This window comes from Balaenoptera borealis, assembly GCF_965194805.1.
Source record: "Balaenoptera borealis genome assembly, chromosome: 16".
Classification (NCBI taxonomy): domain Eukaryota; kingdom Metazoa; phylum Chordata; class Mammalia; order Artiodactyla; family Balaenopteridae; genus Balaenoptera; species Balaenoptera borealis.
The window spans coordinates 68,140,696-68,160,777 of record NC_138872.1 but is presented as its reverse complement, the minus strand read 5'-3'; the positions used below and the strand labels follow the sequence as shown (position 1 = coordinate 68,160,777).

Sequence of the window (20,082 nt, the reverse complement as noted above, 5' to 3'; positions counted from 1 at the left end):
GAGAGACCTGTGTGCCACTATACATAGGCAGCAAACTGGCCAAATGTAGCATTCCAAAGTGCGTGAATTAGGATAAATGGGATTGTGTGCATAGTTTTTAATCGTCTCCCACGAGTGCCTTCGAGGATCAGTGTGTCTGCTGTAGGCAGGGCCCTTCGTGAGAGGGTGGCTGGGAGGCCTGTCATGACCTGAGTGTGGCCCCGTCGCTCTTCTGTGTCTCCCAGACAGCCAGTGCACTCACGTACCCAGTGAAACAACGATGTGCTCACCATGTGCGGTGCACGCCCCGAGGCAGGGCCTCGGTACACAAGGATAAAGATTGTCTCTGCTCTCAGGTAGCTCACCATCTAATACAGGAGACAGTTAAAATCCAGATGATGTTTCACATTCAGCATCACCAATACCTGACGTGATGAACTGAGGACATGTCACCTCTGGTATTGATAAAACTGATCATGAGCAAACAAATCCAGAAGGTGGGACTTAAAAAAAAACCCCAATGATATGGGACAAAAAGGACAGGGTAACTAAATTAAAGGAGACCAGAGACACATCAACTTCATGGGAAATGTGAAGCTTGAAAGGTTTGGGGAAAAAAAAAGACATTTTGAGGACAATTGGACTCTACACAGGTGATAAGACAAGTGTTAAATTTCTTAGATATAATCAGTATTATGTAATAAACTAACCTTATTCTCAGGAGATACATACTTAATACATCTTGAAGCATCAAGATGTCTGCAGCTGACTTTCAAATGGTTCAGGAAAAAAAAAAAAACAGTAGCAAAACTGTTAACAAATGGTGACTAGCTGACAGGTATATGCACGTATATGGGCATTCACTGTACTGCTGTCAACTATCCTGTTTGAAATTTGTGAAAATAAAGAGAAAATTCAACATGATACATGTAACAAGTGTATTGATGGCATACAACTGGATATCCAACGATATGGGATTGGTTAAATAGAGATAATTTTACACAATGAAAGATTGGTGTTTTAAGTGAAAAGAGACTATAAACGGCATGATTCCATTTCCATAAAACACATACCAAAATGTTAAAGATTACCACCACGTGGTAGAAATAACATTGGCTTATCTTCACTAATCAGTATTTTCTAAATTATAAATACCATGCTTTGTGTAATAAACGAAAAACAGAAGTATTAAAAATCTGTGAAAACTGAGAGTCGTTCAGCAGAAGCTGAGGAGGGAGGCTTGGGAAAGGCATTCCCAGGCAGTGAAGCCTGAGCAGAGTTTCTAAGGCTCTGCCAGGGTCAGCCCCATGGCAAGGGCAGGAGACATGGAAGCGCCCCCGTGTGCACAGATGTCATTTGTTCAAGCAGGGATATGGCTGGAGCGTGAACTCATGGGTGAGGGGGCCTGTGGTTCAAGCTGTGGCCGGGATCAGGTCACGAAGGAGGGCCCTACCATCTGGTAAGGAACTTGTCGGCAGTGGGTGTGGGATTTTCCGCAGGGAAGACCCAGTCAGCTATACTTGAGCTCAGCGGTTGGCGGCAAAGGGTGGACTGAAGGGGATGAGTTTGCTGGTTACTAGAAGAACCCAAGAGAAAGACGCAGATTTGGAGGATGGGATAAAGAAAGATGGATTGCAAAAATATTCTGGGGATAAAGATAGCAGCACTTGGTCAGTTGACGGAGGAAGTTAAGTCTAGGGTATCTCTCAAGCTTATGGCTTGGGCTATTGGTGCTGGGTGAGTTGCTGTCTGAAACAGGGAATAGAGGAGGGTCGTACTGAAGAGGGAGACAGGGACTTCCCTGGCGGTCCAGCGGTTAAGACTCCACGCTTTCACTGCAGGGGGAGTGGGTTCGATTCCCTGGTCGGGGAACTAAGATCCTGCATGCCACGTGGCACAGCCAAAAAGTTGAAAAAAAAAAAAAAAAAAGAAGAGGGATATAATTTCAGTTTGGGATGATGGATTTATTTGTGGGATGCCCAAGCAGATGACAGATAATGAGCCAGATCTCAAGAAAAACTCCGGGCTGAGTCAGAGTGTTTGTGAGGTGCTTCCCCTGGGCCTGTTCCCTCCTACTGCGAAGTTCCCACTGCGGATCCCCTCTCCCTCTGATAAGGGATTTACGTGGGAATGACTGACCCTCTGCTCATGAGATGGCCTCTTAGTGCTTAAGCCTAAAGTGAATTCTGCTTCCTTCAGAGGGGGAACAGAGCTGGGGTGGAGAAGCTAGGAGAACTGTGTGAGACTTACCCCTTGAAATTTCTCTATCAAGTGCCCATGTATTACTTACTGTCTTAGTTTTTTAAATGGTAGCCAAGCAATAAATGTCAAGGTTCGAAGTTTACAAAACAAGTCACAAACACAAGTTAGTGCCCTTAAGACATTAAACTGGGGAGAGAAAAGAAGAAAAACTATGAAAGCAAGACAAGAAGTAGCCAAGTTCTTTCCTAAGTTCTCAACAATACCATGAGCATCTGCACAGACTCTGGTGTCAGGCATATCTGGGTTCTGAATCACAGCCTTGGTCCCTGACAGGCATATGACCTTGGCTAAGTCACTTCCCTAAGCCTAAGTTTCCTCCGATGGGTAAAGTGGGGCTGACAAGAGGGACGTGGTGGAGTGGTGACAATGTAACGCGTGTGCGTAATCTGAGCCGGTGCCTGCCAATGGACAGACTCAGTGAAGGAGCTGATGTTACGGGACTTGCAGGCAGAGTATTTAAGAGCAAGTCCCCCGTGGAGAGAGGGTCCAGAAGAGGAACCCACTCTTCACCAAGGCTGGAACCCTAAAGAAGGTCCTTTCCAAGTGATTTACCTGGCACATAGCAAGAGGTCCAGTCCCTGCTGGGTGGTCTGCCACAGCTGCTGTTTTCTACAGTCTGCAGTATTCACCTGAAAGCCCCAGACTCACAATGAACCGAAGTCAACTAACACATGTCTCGGACGCTAAGGTTATTATGTTTGTGTGCTTGTGGAGGGCCGAGTAACAAGCCAATAAGAGCCCTGTCTGGTATTTCTACTCTGGAATTCTTGCGGAAGAAAACAATTCTCTTTCCCTTGGGGTTGCAAGTCTGGTAGAAGCTAAGTCAAGAGAGAACAAAGCAGAGCCAGGAGTTGGAGGGTCAGGCGCCTGATGTGACTTAAGCGCCTGCATAGGCCTAGGTCTGACACTCCGGATTTTCTGGTTACATGAGCCAAATCCTCTTGCGTAATTCATGTGAATTGGGTTTGTCACCAATAACCAAGAGTCCTCAGTCACGGACCCCTGGAGTCCTTAAATCTCAGACTTAGATGTGGGAGGGAAGCCAGAGTGATCAGAGGACAGGGGGACTCTAGCCAGCGGGGGCGCGAGTTCCCTGACAGCCTCCTCCTGAACCCCAGCTCCAGAAGCTGCAGTAACAGACGGTACAAGACTCACGACGGGAAGCGAAAGAGAGTCGGGGTCACCGTGAAATTACGATTAAAAACATATGGGAGATTACTTTAAAGTGAGAGAGAAAAGCCAGGACTAGCAACAACAGAGAAGTTAAAAGGGTATTTAAAAAAAAAATACAAGACTTGGGAGAAGGACTCAAAAACATAAGGATTACTGATTGGAAAGAACAGTTCTAGAAGATATATTAGACCATGTTACTAATATCATATCATCTGTATATTAGATGATATTGCTGAATTGATATTAGTTTTCTTAGGTGAGGTAACCGTGTCATACTTAGGTATAACAATGGCCTTATTCTTCAGAGATGCTGCTTAAATATTCACAGGTGAAGTGTCATGATGTCTGCATGCCTGTCAAATGCTTCAGCAAAATGTGAGATGTGAGAGAAAGCAAATGGAGTTAATATTTTGACACCTGATGAACCCAGGTGAAAGCATGAGGTGGTCACTAGCATTCTTCAACTTTCTGTAGGTTTGAAAATTTCCAAAACAAAAAAGGGAAGACAGCAAGGGACTGAAATTAGATATGGAGGAAAGCGGTAAAAATAGAAGAAACTTGAAAGCTAGGAGTTATAAAATGCGGTGCAGAGTAGGAAAGGTTCTATCAGTAGAATAAGATAGGCTAACAAGGCTTCAGAACAAAAATAGCCTTGATGAACTGGAAAAGCCAGAGGTTAATCCCAGCTAGAAGCAGCCGGGTGGTGTTGGCACAGGCCTCCAGGGTGGAAAGCACGTCAACTTCCTACAGCCGGCATGGGCTAGACGGACCGCTCGGGCAAAAGCAGGAAGAAGTCCTTGCCTCCTGCCCTAATGACAGTCTGTTCTGTGGGATCCTGTTGTAGAAAGTGTTCTGTTAGCTACCCACAGTTGAGAAAATGCCAAGATATCTACCCCCCCAAATATGGTAAGAAATTCAGACTGGAGTTTATCTCATTCTCCATCTTAGGAGGGTCAATCATCCTATTCGTTTTAAGGTGCTGGCAATAACGGTTCAGAATTGGGATAGAATCCAGAAGTACCCTCTGTGCAGACCGAAGATTCTCTAGGTGGGCATCAGGCAACGAACAGCATATAGCACAGCCCCACCCGTCCCTCCCTCCCATGTAACAGTTAGAGGCTTAAGAATCTAACAGTGTTGTTTCAGGATTATGAGGTATTGGAAAAGTGGAAAAGAGCCAGGAAGGGCCAGTGAGACCAGAACCTTCAGGAACATTTACAACGCAGGGGGAAGAGAAGAGAGGGTTCCAGTGGGAGTGGTGCTGGGTCAAAACCAGTTCTGACAAACTATAGTCACTCTTTGTGCCAAGGATTCTGCTTTTGTCCCATTTTTGGTAACAGATTTCCCTCCCTCCTCCTGGGTCTTTGTAGCTTGAGGCTAGAGCTGCAGCTCCGTCTCAGTGTTTCACCAAACACGTCCTCGAAGAGTGAAGTCACACGAGGCGCTAGGCGGGAGGCGTAAGGGCTGGGAGGCAGCTTCCCCTCCAACACCTGGGGGCCGGGCCAAGGAGAGCAGCCCTAACAGGGACGTGGCTGACTGCCGAGGTGGTAGTGTGACTGACACAGCGTAAAACAAATCAAACCCCTTTATCAACTGTTTTCAGCAGGAACAAATTTGGATATACGTATACGCCAAATAAGTAAGAAGGTAACATGGTACACCACAGCTGGCCAAAAATGGCTCTGGGCCCAGTTCCAAATGTTGGTCAATCCCCAGTACAGATTAGGCGCGTGAAGAATTGGAAGGAAAAGGAGACGCAATTAATTATCAAACTTTAATTGATAGACTAATCTTACAGGATAAACAATAAGACAGCTAGTCAAGGTTACACTTAAAAAAAAAATCCAGCAGCGCAAATCTAATAGACTAAATACGTTCATCTCCTCCCAAACAGGCATTTGATTAAAAACAATAACCAGAACAGAGCGTACACCACAAGGAAAACATGGTACTTATGTATATTGTCAAATAATTCTGCAGAACTGGTTAAGAAAGAAAGAGATTTTTAGAAATTCAGAAAGCAGTAGAACCACCCAGCCTGGCAGGTAAATTTGCCAGACGTCGTGCGCTTTGGAGGGCTCCTGACCGCCTATAACTTCAGAAAGGCCACCAGGCCCCTCTAAGAAGGAAACAGGGGCCAGTCTTAACTGGAGATGACTTTTTCACAAAGCCTTAAGACAAAGGGACCATCCTTTCCCAAGACAACAGGCATGAGCAAAGGCAAGGAGAGAAAGAGGCGTCCCTCAGAGGATGCGGTGGAAAGCAAGCCGCCCTTGCGTGGCCCTTGGCACCCGGGGTCCATCCCACGCCCTTCCCTGCCCCCGGCAAAGAGGGCGGGCCAAGTGCGGGAGCCTGGGACCGCTCCTCCAGGCACGTGGCTAGAGTGAGAGTAAGAAGAAAGGGAGCCCCTTCCGGCTGAAATACAGCAACTTTTCAGAGACGTGGCAAAGTGAGTCTCCTTGCCCCTTGTAATCTAAAGCAGCAACTCCGGAGAAAGTGCATCCTTAGTTCAGTTCGACTTCATTTAAAAAGAGCTAATGCTACTTGCAAAAGGCCCGTCATCCATTAAAATACTTAATACCAAAGAGTTCCAGCAAGTGTCGGGACTGTCTTTCTACATTTTCTGACCAGACTGACTGGAACAGAGCCGAGGGGCCAGGCCGCCGCAGGGACCAGCTGGTCACTATCCTGCCAAGTCGCCGCAGGGAGGGAAGGAAAGGCAGGTTGCCTGTGTGCGAGCGAGCCCTGCAGGGGGACCGCCGGCACGACCTCCTGAGAGAAAGCAGCAGCCCCGGCCACGCCGCCCTGCACGCACGCCCCGGGTCGCAGCGGGGAGACCACAGCCAGGGCTCTGCCCAGAAAGCATCCTGAGGGAAAAATGAACACCGCGAGGCTACCGAAGGGCAAAGAGTCTCAGTTTGCTAACACAGGTTTAGTCAGTACGTTCTGGACCGTAAGATGATGATGAAGCGACCACTCACGGGGCCGAGTGACAAGCTAGTGAATACTGCTGGGACCCTGGCACGGCTCTACACCCAACACTCCTCCCAGCGGCTCCTGGTGCCGCCCCCTCGGCTCTCCGGGACTTCCAGCAAGGTCTCCACGGAGTCGGGAGCCAGAGCCCAAGATGGTTCCAGCAGATTTAGTGAGCTCTGTAAAGCAACACTCAGACAGGTCCATACGAAAAGATGTCATTTACATTATTTATATATCTCCAAGTAAGGAAAAAAGCACCATTTTACTTAAAATAAAAAGGCTCACACAGGCTTTGGTCCTGTCTTGAGATGACACCAGCCTGAGCGAGAGGCGGTTTGGCCCTCGGGGAGCAGGGAGACGGACGGGACACACGCTGTCGCCGGGAGGGAGGGGCGTCAGGTGGCACGGGCAGCCGCACGAGTGGGGCAAGTGAGGAGACCTGGCAGGAAGGGCCTCAGAGAGCAGCCCCACGCGGCCAGTCTGGGGACGGAGACGCGTGCTGCAAGAGACCAAAAGCAGGCGTGTGGCACCGTCAGGACAAGCCCCCGGGACAGGGACGCCGGCCGACAGAAAGGGCAGTATTCAAACAGAGGTGACGCTCTTCCTGCTACGTGACCGTTTCCTCTGTAGGCCCGTCAACTGCAGAGGGAGGCTTCAACAAGTAGCAAAGAAGCACTCTTTTCTCCAGGAGCTGCGGGCCAACGAGGACAGAAAAGCTACAGTCGCTGCTCCTTTTTCAAGGATGAAAAACAGGCAGTTTCCTGAACACTACACTTCCCGTACATACTTATGCCCCCCAAAAAAGCAAGAGTAGATTTTCCTGCCCAGATGCATAACTTGGCATTGACTACACCACGAAAAGCAAGAGTCTGTCTGGATGGGCTGGATTCCTGAACTACAGCTTAGAAGGGAAGGGCGCAGAATATCACCATAAACTGGCTCACAAGGAATAGTCATCTTAGGTGAACACATGCTAATACGTTTCACAGAATGAGGGGTAACAGTCTAGAATCCAAAGTGTGAAGTTTGGAACATCTCTCGCCAAACCTTACTATGAGGGCCTGCACCAGTGAGAGGAGAATTGCAAAGACAGCAGCAGAGCAACAGCGAACAGCACAAAGGGTATCATTCACCAAGAGACCGTCCCTCGTTCCAGAGTCAACCAAGCCACCGGGAGACAAGAGAACTTCACGTGGACAAAGAACATCAGGGCTAAAACCAGAAGAGGGAGAGCTGATCACGAAAGCCATTTATCCCATTTTCGATGTTTAAATACATCGGCCAACCCACTAGGTCAGATGTCTTCTTCTTGAGAAAGGCAGCATCTCTGAACCTGGGATGAAGGACACTTGAACATAATGCATGAGCAGAAGGACCCAATGGAGACGCGTAATTGAAAGAATCATTGGACTGCTGAAGAATTTCTCGAAACTTCTAAGGAAAGAACGATCTGGGTCTGTGGCTGTAGGGCTGTAGAGCTGGCTTCCACCTGGCTCCTCTCAAAGAGGTCTTTGTCGGCCTACCCAGGCACACCTGTGCCAGGCTGGGCCTCAAAGCCGAACCAGTGAGGGCTGCAGACAACCGTCAAAGCGGCAGCGGATCTCCCCAGAGATCGGGGCCCAAAGGGCAAGACGTTCAGACAGGAGTCACCACGACACACTCTGCTGCTCAACAATCACCACGGCCAGTGTGAGCGACCCCGACCAGACCCACAGCTCTTCCTCTCCCGCCTCGTGTTCACGAGCAGCAGCGTGGCAAGAGGGAAGCCAGGAAAGGAGGTGGTAATGAGGTACAAAAGGAGCAACTGACATCTTTGGGTTTTTAAAACATAAATTCCAATCTAGGAAGTGGGAAAATAAAAAGGGAAAGAATTCATTCTGAATCAATGGACAGAGAAATATGGCTTACTAACCCCACATTCTGCATACAATTTCATATAAGAGAGGGAAAAACCCACCCCAACTCATCACAACGCAGTCCAAATGTTTGCAACCAAAGATTCATGAAAATAGTTGAGGTGAAATCACTTAAAACAAAAAAAAAAAAAAAAAAAAGAAAGAAAGAAACCAGAAAGCTTTCGATCATTCCTTTCTAAACAAAATTGGTAGATCTACTCTCAAACACACTTAAGAGTATTCCACACAACATGTTCAGAATTCAGATTTATTGATTTCCACCATATTGACTTTTAAAAATGGTATGAAGCTGACTGCAAGAAAGGGAACCGGTGATTTTAAGTTAAAATTAAGCTAATGGTGAAAGTACATCACCTCTGGCTTCAGTCACCACATCACCTTAGAGTGGATATAGATTTTTTTTGAACAAAGTTCCAGAACTCTGAAATCCAGGGATGCTGCAGGCCTCTCCCAGCAATGTCCTTCACTTTGGGTCAGTCTCCTGGGCCAGAGGTGAAAGTGCTTTCAAAAATACTGCCATTTCCCCAGCACAGTGTCTTTGATTGCATCCACATATTGAGTTGGAACCCAGTACACCCAGTAGTAAGAGGCTTCCGTGGGGCCCAACTGAAACGCCTGGAAGGGAAAAAGGAAAACCAAGCGGTACTTCAGAGGTCAGGAGACTGAGCAGGCAGCACAACAAACACGGGGAGGGCTGAGAAGTGAATTAATTAAAAAGGGAAGGGGGGAAAAAAAAAAACTGTGCACATGGGGAGCATTCTCCTGTCAAAAATAAATGGATAAATAAAACATAAAAAGGTGGGAGAGTTAGGCACAGCCGATCCTAAAGCGGTGGTTCCCGAACTCGCGTGTGCAGCAGAGCCAGCTGGGGGCTTGTTAGAACAGACTGGTGGGCTCCAGCCCTTAAAGTTCCTGGTCCCGGAGAGGTGGGGCGGGGCCTGAGGATCTGCATTTCTAACAAGTTCCCAGGTGATATAATACTGCTGATCCAGAGACCAGTTTGAGAACCACTGCCCTAGGAAAACTGTCACACATGCAGGAGGAAACAGACATGAGTGTTCAAAGCAGCACTGTCAGAAATGATAAAAACCTGGAAACAACCTACATATCCATCAGTAAGGGAACGCAAAATTAAAAGTGACCTACTCGTATGAATACTGGATTTACTTTTTAAAGGTATGAACTGGATCTAGAGTTAATACAGACAGATCGTAATGTCGAACCAAAAAAAAAGCAAGTTGCAGAACGATACATACCATGATACCATTTATGAAAACTGAAAAAACACAAAACAATACCGTATCTTGGTCATGGATATACATGAAAATAAACGCACAGAGATGGGAAGGATCCACATGATAAATCATGATAATGGCAATGGGGGGAGGGGAAGACAATGGGGACATTCACTGTTGGTATATTTTCTTTTATTTAAAGCAAGATTGAAAACAAGTTACAAAATATTTACAATAGTCATTTCTTGGTGATGGATATATGGGTTTGTTATAGCACTCTCGGTCCTTTTCTGTGCTTTTTAACATTTCTCTAAGGTGACATTCCCCCTTTTTCTAAGGTGACCTGTGAATCTAGCTAGTGAAATGGCATCTGCAAAGAGGGAAATAAACACTTTCATTAAGACAAAGGCCAAGGTGCTACTTAATGGTGTTTAGAAAAGAAAGGGGGCGATTAGAACCCACCTCTGCCAGCAATGACTCCAGAGAGAAATCAGCATTTAAACTAAATACAAAGGCATTAGCCGTCCACACCACCTCCTTAAAAGATGTCCGAAATGGTCCACTCTACTTGTTTGAAATCCTTCTTCCCAGGCTGTCTGAAAACTGGGACTGCAAACCCTACCGGGTCAAACTGGTGAGACAGATGTTTCGAAAGGGAGTGAAGGGGCCCAGCTGAAAATATTAAAATCCAACTTTTAAAACAGAAAAAATCACTGAGCAGGCAAAACAAATCACCTGCAATCCTTTAAAGACTACAGAGACTAGTGGCGGAAGGGGCGCCCGAGGGCCTGAAAGGAGGCCCTGTGTTGTCGTCACCAGTGCCCGGAGGCACCACACCCATGAGCTTCGCACCCAGGGCTGCACTGCCGGCCACGGCCTGACGCAGCCCCTGAGCTGACAGAGCCCGACAGGGCAGCAGAGGGGACACGACCGGCTGACTTCCTAGAGCCAGGGGACCTGTCATCTGCCCAGAGAGAACTGCCGTGCCTCGAGATCCGCTCTTCCTGGACCTCCCCGCACCTCCCTCTGCCGTGAACTCTGTACGCCAACCCGCAGGCCGGACCGCTAGCCCCTGCTCCTCCCTGGGCTGGGCCGACGACATGGCCGCATCACTGTCACCTCCTAGGCCGAGCAAGGGAGGCAGCGCCGCCCGCACCCTGTCACTGCTCAGGTCAGGCCCCTGGCACAGCAACTTCGGAGCAAGGTGGCTGAACTCCATTTTTAAAGCAGTCCCTTCAACAGTGCTGGGGAAACAGAAGGTGTCTGCCTAAGCTGCTCAGGGAGTCTCGCCACGGAACTCTTGCTCTGCTCCGCAGACTTGGAGAACGCCTCCAGACACGCTGTCTGGGAAAGAGCAGCCGCTCTCTTTAGAGCAGAGCTCCATGCTTAACCAGGTCACAGACTCCCCCCTCCCCACAGGGTCCTCGGCCACTCGATGGCTGCCCCCTGGGGTAAGCAACAGCACTGCAGAGAGGGGCAGCCTGGTGCCCTCACAGACACCAAGGCGAGTGGGAGGTTTTGTTTCATACGCAAGACAAAACTGAAAATGAAGACCCACAAGCCATTAACCTCCTCTTTACATTTATTTTCCTGGTCTAAAAACAAAACATTACAGATATGAGAGATGCAAAAGAGATAAAGTGTACCCCCTTTAAACTGCTGGGGGCGGGGTGCGGTTTGCAAAATAAACAGAACGAGGAATAGGTCACGGATTAAGTTCTAAGAACACGAAGACAACATGAGGGTCTTAAACCTGTGTGTCTTCTCAACACTGAGTGTTCTCCTCAGTGGAAAGTCCACTCCCTGCTGGAGGAGCAGAAGCAGGAGACTAGTGAGGGCTAGGCCACGCCGGCTACTTACCATCATGTGGTAGTCTTCGTGTCCTTCGATAGGTTCACTGACCACATTTTTAATGGAACCCATGGGCAATTTCTCAGTCCGCTCTAAGTTAAGAGGGATTACAGTGATTATTAAAGGCCCCCCTGCTCTACTCCTGTGACTCAGCAGTCCCTCCTCAGGGCTGGTGGCCGGGGGAATCTACCTCCACCCTCTAGGGACGACGGGAGAGATCTTCTGGTCAGTACACCTCCAGCCCTGCTTGGGAGTTGGGAACTTCTTAGGAGCAAATGGGGAACCGGACTTGACAGAGGTATATTAAAGGTTTCTGAGAGCAGAGGTATCGCTTGCCTGGTGTTACTCTGTAACGTCTGATGATTAATAAACACCCAAGAAATTCCTCTGCAACCTTACTGCCAAGCCCAGCCCTGGCTGAGGTCTTTGGCGCCTGGGATAGTCAAGGGGACCATAAAGAGGCAACTGCATGCCCCTGTGACTCGTACAGGAAGGGGGATGCTTGGGGCTTTCAGACCAGTTTCTATCCCTTGATCCTGCTCACTCACCCTCCCCCCCCATTCCCTCCCTTGGCCCCCCACCCCTCCAAATACACACACTTGAAGGAAGTTCTCTGAGAGCATTCATAACCTCTTATGATTAACACTCTAAATGCCACTTATCACATGGGGTCAGAAGACATTTTGCAGCAAGTTCAAGGATGGCAGGTAAGACAGAGGAGGCAGCGAGGGATGCCTGGAGTGAGATGAGACTGGAGGTGAGCCGAGGGCGGCAGGACAGGGCTGGTGGCGGGAGAGCCGGGGGCACCCGCACGACAAAGCCACCGCCCAGAAGCAGCAGACACCTCAGGGACAGGGAGGAGTTCTCAGCACATGGAGAAACCAAGCCGGAAAACTCATTACAGGCTTTGCAGAAAGCAAAATCTGGAAAATGGGTAAGTTGACAAAACAAACCAGGAACTTAGAGCCCTGACTTGTCGTCTAGTTGGTGACTTGAGACATGTTATTTCCATCCTGTGGGCCTTGGTCTCTGAAAAATGGGGGTGAGGAGATGGGACCTGAAGATGTTCATTCAGATTTTGACTTCCAGTGGCTCTAAAACAGTGACCCACAGGTAGGACCTGACCAGCACTTATCTTTAAGATGGAAACTTTTTTAAACACCAGCCATTTTGAATTGTCCAGAGATTTCATGCAAAAATACGGACCTCTGACTTCTCTTGAAAACACAGAAGATTCAACAATCCTGGGCCCACATTCCTGAGTGACAGCAATCAGCTAGATTAGAGACTCGAGTTCCCTACAAGCAGGGCACATGCTCCCCCGAGGCGGCTCCACGTGGTCACAGGTCCCAGTTCCTGCCTGGAGCTCATTCTTCTCCCTCCACTGGGCCTGAGGCTGTCAGTACTGCCTTCTACAGACGCTACCGCAGGAGCCCTTGAGTGCCACTCGGTAAAGCACCCCATCGAGAAAGAGGCCAACTAGCGGCTGGGATGGTCACGTCAGCAGAAAGATGAAGCCAGTGGCTGGCAGCCAACTCCCAGAACAAGCTGTCCTCCTCAGACAGTGCTGAGGACACTCAGGTGACAGGACTCCTGAGCTCCCAAGTGAGAAGAAAGCCTGAGGTACACTGACACAGCAGTCTGGGTGGGAATGGAAAGCCCCGCCTTGGTCAACCCTTGAAGACATGAATGTTCATGGCCAGGCTCTTTAACAAGGCTAGTGAGTAATGCGGCTCTCAACAGCTCTGAAGCCCTGATACATCAAGACTCTTCTAGAGCTCTGCCTTTGTGCCAAAGCAGAAAGGCAGCTGCTCCTACAAGCTGAAATAAAACCTCTAACTCACGTGTGGGAGGTTCTCTTTAGCCCCTGCAGTTACGATGTTGTTTCCTACACAACTTCATAACCTGAAAACACTCCCTGAGGAACCAACGAACACTTACACACTTAGTCCTCGTCCAGCTCCCCTGCCTGCACCCACCCTCTGGGCCAGCATCCTTAGCCCCTGCCTCCCATTAGGCTGCCCGAGTGAAGTGCAAGCCTAGGAAGAGGCGGGGTCTCAGCAAGTCAATGCAATGGTGGAGAACTAAGCAAAATCACCTGCAAGGTCATGAATAAGTGACAACCTGACAAGAGGCAGGGCAGCTCACAATTAAAAAAAACTGATGATGTGACAGGCTCTGCAGAAGAGAATGACCTGCTAAAGGGTTCAAAGGCCCCTGGGAATACTGGGAAAGCCCTTAAATATTATGCACAACTTGCTTTTTGCCCATGCAGTTAGAGTCGAAAGTGAAATGAAGACTATAGCAAGGAATCATAAACTTGTTAGAAAACTCAAGCATTTTGGCCATTTCAGTCTTTGTTCATTTTAAGAATCAGGATAGGGTTGAAAACAAGAAACATTTTCATATTTCACATGATTAAAATCTCACTCTCTGTCACCCTTACTCCAATTATTTTCCATAAAACTTTGGTCCCATTTTAAGCAGAATCATACTAAATGGCCTGTCCCTGAAACCAAGTAACCTCAGACGATGAGATCCCCTATACTTCTCTTTACCATTTACCTCGAACACTGAATACCTACAGTGCTGGCCAGAAACAGGTGAATTAGGCATGTTCGGTTCCCTCCAGGAATCTAACAGGGGGACAGACAAGTCAGAGAGTAATGAGTGCTCTGAGGATATAACGGGGCTCTCTATGAACAGAAGGGGCAGCAATTCATTTGGAGGGTGGGGGAGATATCAGGGAAGGCTTCATTAGGAGAGCACATTTAGGTAGGACCTCGGAAGACTTTGTTAACAACAGGGATGCGAAGTAGGCATTCTGGGTGAGGGCACAGCATGAGCAAAGACATGAGCTGTGCAAAGCACGGTGGGAAGCTCAGGGAGTGATGCAGTTGAAGTACGTAGGGCACAACAATGCAAGTGGGGCAGGAAGCGAGGTCAGAAACTTAACTGGGCCCCATCGTTGAGAATACGGGACACTATGCTTAGGCATTTGAACTTGGCCTTAAAGAGCGCAAGGTTTTTGAGCACAGGAACCAGTGAGGAAAAACCAGTACAGAAGATGGGCAGGACAAAAGAGATCCCAGATGGGGCAGGGATATAGATTAATTTGCTTTAACAGACCAAGTTTTGAGACGCTAGGAGTTAACTGGCGCAACAGAGTGGCAAAGAAAGGGACATAGATAATTCTGGAATGTAACTGACAAGACTTTGAACCATCTGGGGGAAGGGAGAGGGAGGACAGTCAGAGACACTTCCCAGCAAATAGCAAGCCTGATTCACAGGCACAGGCAGAGTAGGTGGGGGGAAGCAGAGGGCAACCAGGCGGGGAAGGAGAGGCAGGTCCCTAGTACAGGGGCAAACTCTGATCTACAGGAGCCAGGCAGGTGACATAAATGAATAAAGCTGGCTACAATAAAAGATAAATGAAACAGTGAGGACTATAGCACGGACCACCTGAAGCCACTGCTCGGCTCTGGCTGATCGTTGCCATGTGAAAATGCAGGTCCAGAATGGCTAGATCTTTTGCTTCTTTTCAAGAGAAGCACCAAAAAAAAAAAAAAAAAAAAAAAAAAAAATCAGATCCAGTGAAACCTCCTGATTTTCACAGATTGTGTGTAAACTCATAAAACCCTCGTCTGTGGACTAGACCTGGCCCTCAGGCCACACATTTGGAACCTCTGGTTTTGGCTGCAGCTGAAGAGCCAATGTTTGAAGGATTGGCCCTGAGATCAGACTAAAAAGAATGAGGGAAGAGGGTCCAAATAGAAGGCGAGCATCAAAAAGCAAAATTGAAAGCCAGGAGCACACAAAAGCACAGTGGAGAAGGATTTCAGAATGAGGAGCGGAATTGCACCCAAGGCCACGCCCTGCAGGGTACGAGAGGCAGTGAGCCAGGAAGAGGTGAGAGCAGTCCGTACCTTTAGTGCCGATCCACAGCTGGTCTTGTTCTAGCTTAAAGGTAAGTCTCACTTTTCCCCCGGACTTATTGTACATGCCAGATAAGGGTACAGCTGGCAGGCGCTCCTGGAGACACAAGAGCATGGTAAGAGAGGGAGGAACCAGAAACAAGGCGAGACAGGAAAAGAAGACGGGACAAGAGTCGAGGACCTGATTGCAGGAACCTCAGGAAGTCAGAAGGTGAGCCTGGTTCCCTTTCAGATTGCTCACAAAGGATTTTGGCTTACCTGGGCACCCTTAACAGACGGCATCACATCTTCAGGTTTTCCTTTATCCAACACTTTCCTGTGTTGCTATAAGTCAGAAGAGATAATTAAATGAAACAGCTGACTGCACATTAGTCTATTATTACCTCTTTGAAAAAGAGAATGAATAAAACCTTAATGTTTTGGTTCAAAAGCTTTTTGTGACTACAGATATGGGTCCTTTGACACTACAGAGCAGTGCTGCCCAGCAGAAATTTCCGTGATGGAAATATTCTATATCTATGCTGTCCAAAACAGTAGCCATGAGTCACTTGTGGCTATTAAGCATTTGAAATGTGGCTAGCATGAGTAAGGAACTGAATTCTTCATATTACTGAATTTTAGTCGGCCACATGTGGCTACCACATTAGACATCAAAGCTCTAGAGCAATCAGGATTTCCAGATTGCTAATTCAAATAAACTTTACTTCCTTCTCCCCCTCCCCCGAAATCACCACTGAAAGAACTAATCATCACGATAAGACGGCCACAAAGGATGCTTGCTCTCCTGGCATGTACAGAACAGGACAGCCGTTTCTGTCAACTTAAACTCCCAAAGAAACCTATAAGGATGCTGATAATCAGCTTAGCTGCCTAGAAGGGGCACTTCTTCAACAAATGGAGACTCAATCCATTGCAGAAATCTTCCCCATAACCCCACCCTCAACCCCAGCTAAACAGAAAGCTCAGGAGCGACATTTCCAAATGCTGATTACTCTATAGCCTGACATTAAGAAGTCTCTAACCCCACTCCCACCTCAGGAGTTTGAAGCAGCTCATTAAGGGTTCTAATTAGGCTCATGGCCCCCTAAAACTGTTTTTGTCTGGCCCAAATGCCTGAGTCTTGTTTCCTCTCCATCTGTGGCTTTACAGGTACAGTCGCTGTCTGGTCAAGCTAGAACCGTAGGGTAACAAGTGGGTAGAGGGTAAACATTTAATCGAATTTAAGCACCAGGTGGCCAAGAGCCAGCTTAAACCCGCACCGGCACGGTGGAAACCCTCTGGTAGGAATAAACTCAACACTACCAGACTACTAGCAAAAGGTCACTCTACATATCAGCCCTAGATTCCTGAGCAAGCTGATGAAAAGCCAGGAGAACGGGTCCCTCTCAGGAGGCCACGTTACGCCTCATAACCGGCATCAATGGAACAAAGCTGCGCGGATTAGAAGCCTAACTGGACTCATAGCTCACAAATACCTTTTGAAGAATTTTCCCTTCACTGTGGAGAACACTTCTAAAGCCTGTTAAGCTACCAGTAGTAACTCAAAACCTGGATTTAAGAGGCATGTTATGCTCCAAGGGTGTAACCAGTGGGAAGGCTCATTCACCTCTGACATGTTCCTATTTGACAATTTCACACATTGTGGCAGAGGAAGATATGAAAATGGAAATGCACTCATTTAGTTACATTATCATTCCATATTTAGAGGCAAAAGTGTCCAAATAAACACATTTTAGATGTTAATATAGGTTTACAACCCCTTATCTGAAACCCTATGGACAAATGTTTTGTACTTTATAAAGTCTAAAACTTTTTAAGGATTTTATAAACGTAATAGTTTTTTTCTTTTTCGGAATACAGTTTTAAAATACACTACATAATATTCTTTGTGGAGTCTAGGGTAGCACCTTGTTATCAAATGTGTTAACATTTCTAGGGCAAAACATGACTATTCACACTAATTCTGATCAGGTTTTGCTGCCAAATTTATAAAAGCACTTGGGTTTTCAGACTCTTTTGGGGTTCTGGAAGCACATATAAGGGATTACAGACCTGTAACACAAAATTGTGTCCTTCTCACACTGTTGGCCATGTGCCTTGGTGCCTAAGGTCACTGAAATTGATGTTGGTCAAGGTTGGTTTACTCTCCTCAGGATACAGACTGAGTTGAGAATATCTATTTTCCTGGAACACATTAAGAGTGGCCAGGAGACTCCATAACTACAAGTGGGGTTTGCTGGGTGATAAGATCACAAGTGATGGTTCTTCCAATCAGTTCCTTCCACAGTGAAACACTCTTACTTTTCCCAATTACAAAAAAGAATCTGAACGGCTACAATGAGCACAAAACAGGCTGGATCTCTTCCATCCAAAATGAGCAACAAAGCATGTAAAAATTCAGGCCCCCATTTCACAGACCAGGAAGAGGGAAAAAACGAAAATCAGCATAGCTATCTTCCTAGTCAGCTTCATTTGGCTTCCTGAAACAGTCAGTTTTAGAGGAACCTCTGAAAGCTACTGATTTCCATGCCTATCCAGAAAAGGGCTTGTTGACGTGAGGGAAGCCACAAGCCAAAAAACAAATGTAAGCACTTGTATAAAATGGAGGATTAATTCCAATAGTGGCATTTTTCTCTGGCGCTAAATAGGAGAGAAACCCACAACTGCTTCATTTCAATACCTGGTCTAAAGCCTGCCTTTACAAAGGCCTTATCCTAAAGTAGATAGACTTGAGACACACTGACCCGCCAGATGAGACAAAGATGCAAATCTCAGGTAGTTGTCACCTCCACTCAACAGCCAGCCGCACCCAACTGCTGCCATAAATTTCCATCATGGGCCCTGTCCAAAAAGGAGCTTATTCTAGAAAGGATACAACCAGCCTAGGCTTGAGAGGACAAAGCCTCACACTTCCCAGGACCAACAATCACACGACAGACTCACTTTCTGCCTGCAGAGAGGCTCCTTCTTGTTCTCTTCGGCCTTTGCGTCCTGCTGGGCAGCATCTTTGGGTGTGTTTACTGCTAAGACATCATTTATCGTGGAGCCAACGACCATGATCTTGGCTCCACTGGTGACTTTTATTTCTCTCAACGTCTTATCCTCAGGGACAAGTCCCTTATACATGACTTTCTGCATGGCAGGCGGGAGACCTTGGGAAAAGGTAGAGGACAGTGAAAGGAAGAAACGAAAAACATTCTTGCACAACAGACCCGAAAGTGAATACTGCTCTATCGCCAATTACTTTTGTGCACTCAGGCAATTCACAACCTCTCTAAGCCTCCAGAACTTCATAAGAGTAATGACAATAGTCCCTTCTGTATGAACTTGTTTTAAGAACTAAGATATAATACATATGGAGCATTTAGTGCAGCACCTGGTATTTAATAACTGATCAATAAATATCAGCTATTATTCATTCCAAGTTGTTCCTCAACCATCTTGTGACTCAAATATTAAGTGAGAGTCCACAAACCCCAGGGATATAGAAACCAATAAGGCTTCTGTTTTTATGGAGCTTACAGGGTACGTGCAGAAAATGTAAAAAGAAAATCATTTCAGATGGCAAACTGCTGTAAATAAGAAAAAACTAAGTAATACGAGCATCTGTGAAGGGGCCAGCATGAGAGCCAAAAACAGTGTTTCCTAAACTTCCCTTATTAGAAGTACCTGAGACATTTGCTAAAAATAATTCCTGGCCACATTCCAGACCCACTGAATCAAAATCTCCAGGGGGAAGGGCCTAGGAGCTGTAAATTTCACAAGCGCCTTAGGTGATTCTATTAGAGATGTTAGAAGCACGAGTTAGAAACTTGGCCCGAAGAGTCAGAACTGGCATTGAATCCCAGCTCAGCCACGGACTAGCTCTGACTTTGGGTCTCATTTTCCCCACCTGAATAATGGGCACATTACTACTTACTTGGGAGGACTGTTGTGAGCATTGAGAAAGCTGATGCAAGGAAAGTGGCCAGCGCGGTGCCTAGCACAGCGTCAACACTGGGCAGGTGAAGTGGGAAAGGCTGTCAGAGCCACGGGGATTACCTGTAATCGAGTGAATCTTCTGTTTTAGCTCGGAGCCTGTGCTATCCAGGGGAAACTTCACGTCGTGCTTAGTCTTGTTCCAGATGATCTTCAGGTCCACCAGCTCCCTGCCCGCGCCGCCGCCCGCGTCCTCGCCGTTGCTGACCGAGGCCTGGGCCGCGAGGTCCCCAGGGGGCTGGGCCGGGGCAGGCTGCAGACTGCCTCGCGCGGCGCAGGAGTCCTCGGCCGCCGCCCCCGCCGCGGCTTCGGCCTCCAAGCAGTTGAGGGGCCGCGCGGGCCCCTCGGTCGCCACGGTCTCGGCCTCCGTGTCCATGCCAGTTTCCTCCATGCCTGCAAGGGGGTTAGGGGGTGGGCGCTCGCCGCGGGCTGGCCTGGGACCGGATTCTGCCCGGGCGCCGCCGAACCGCCGCTCCCGAGCCAGGCTGCTCCCCCCGCCGCGCCAGGCCGCATCCCCCAGGGGCGCCCGCCTCACCTCGGCCCGACCCGGGCGCCCGCCACCCGCCTCCACACTCACCATCCGGGGCTCCGGCCGCCGCCATGATGATTGTGTACAACACCCACCGCTCCCGCAGAGGCCGCCGGGAAAAGGCGAGCTGACTGAGATTGGCCCCGGTAACAGCCCCTAATCGCGCACAGCCTGGCCGGAAACAGGTGGAGGTTTCTATGGAGACCCGCCTCCTCCGCTTCCCCGGCCCGGCCCCTGCCACGCTTTAG

General features: G+C 48.1%; 1 protein-coding gene across 3 annotated transcripts; it reads right to left on the bottom strand.

The window, feature by feature from the left end:
• Nucleotides 1-5,169: 5,169 nt before the first annotated feature.
• Nucleotides 5,170-20,062, bottom strand: UBFD1 (ubiquitin family domain containing 1). Of its 3 annotated transcripts, none has more exons than XM_082362616.1 (7): nt 19,883-20,027; nt 19,369-19,698; nt 18,271-18,479; nt 15,586-15,651; nt 15,319-15,424; nt 11,402-11,484; nt 5,170-8,921 (listed from the first exon to the last, which is right to left on the bottom strand). In XM_082362616.1, the coding sequence occupies exons 1-7, from the start codon at nt 19,905-19,907 to the stop codon at nt 8,811-8,813; spliced, it is 930 nt and encodes a 309-aa protein (XP_082218742.1). In that variant the 5' UTR covers nt 19,908-20,027; the 3' UTR covers nt 5,170-8,810. The 3 variants fall into 3 exon arrangements, with proteins under 3 accessions (XP_082218742.1, XP_082218740.1, XP_082218741.1); XM_082362615.1 differs by lacking the exon at nt 5,170-8,921 and adding an exon at nt 13,978-14,028 and having other exon boundaries at nt 19,883-20,062; XM_082362614.1 differs by lacking the exon at nt 11,402-11,484 and having other exon boundaries at nt 19,883-20,059.
• Nucleotides 20,063-20,082: the final 20 nt, after the last annotated feature.

Coding starts and splice junctions, on each gene's coding strand:
- UBFD1 (XM_082362616.1), bottom strand. CDS start 19,907: ATGGCGGCGGCCGGAGCCCCGGATG. Junction 18,480..19,368: donor GAAGATTCACTCGATTACAG/GTAATCCCCGTG, acceptor CCTTTTCCCAAG/GTCTCCCGCCTGCCATGCAG. Junction 15,652..18,270: donor AGCCTCTCTGCAGGCAGAAA/GTGAGTCTGTCG, acceptor TCTGACTTATAG/CAACACAGGAAAGTGTTGGA.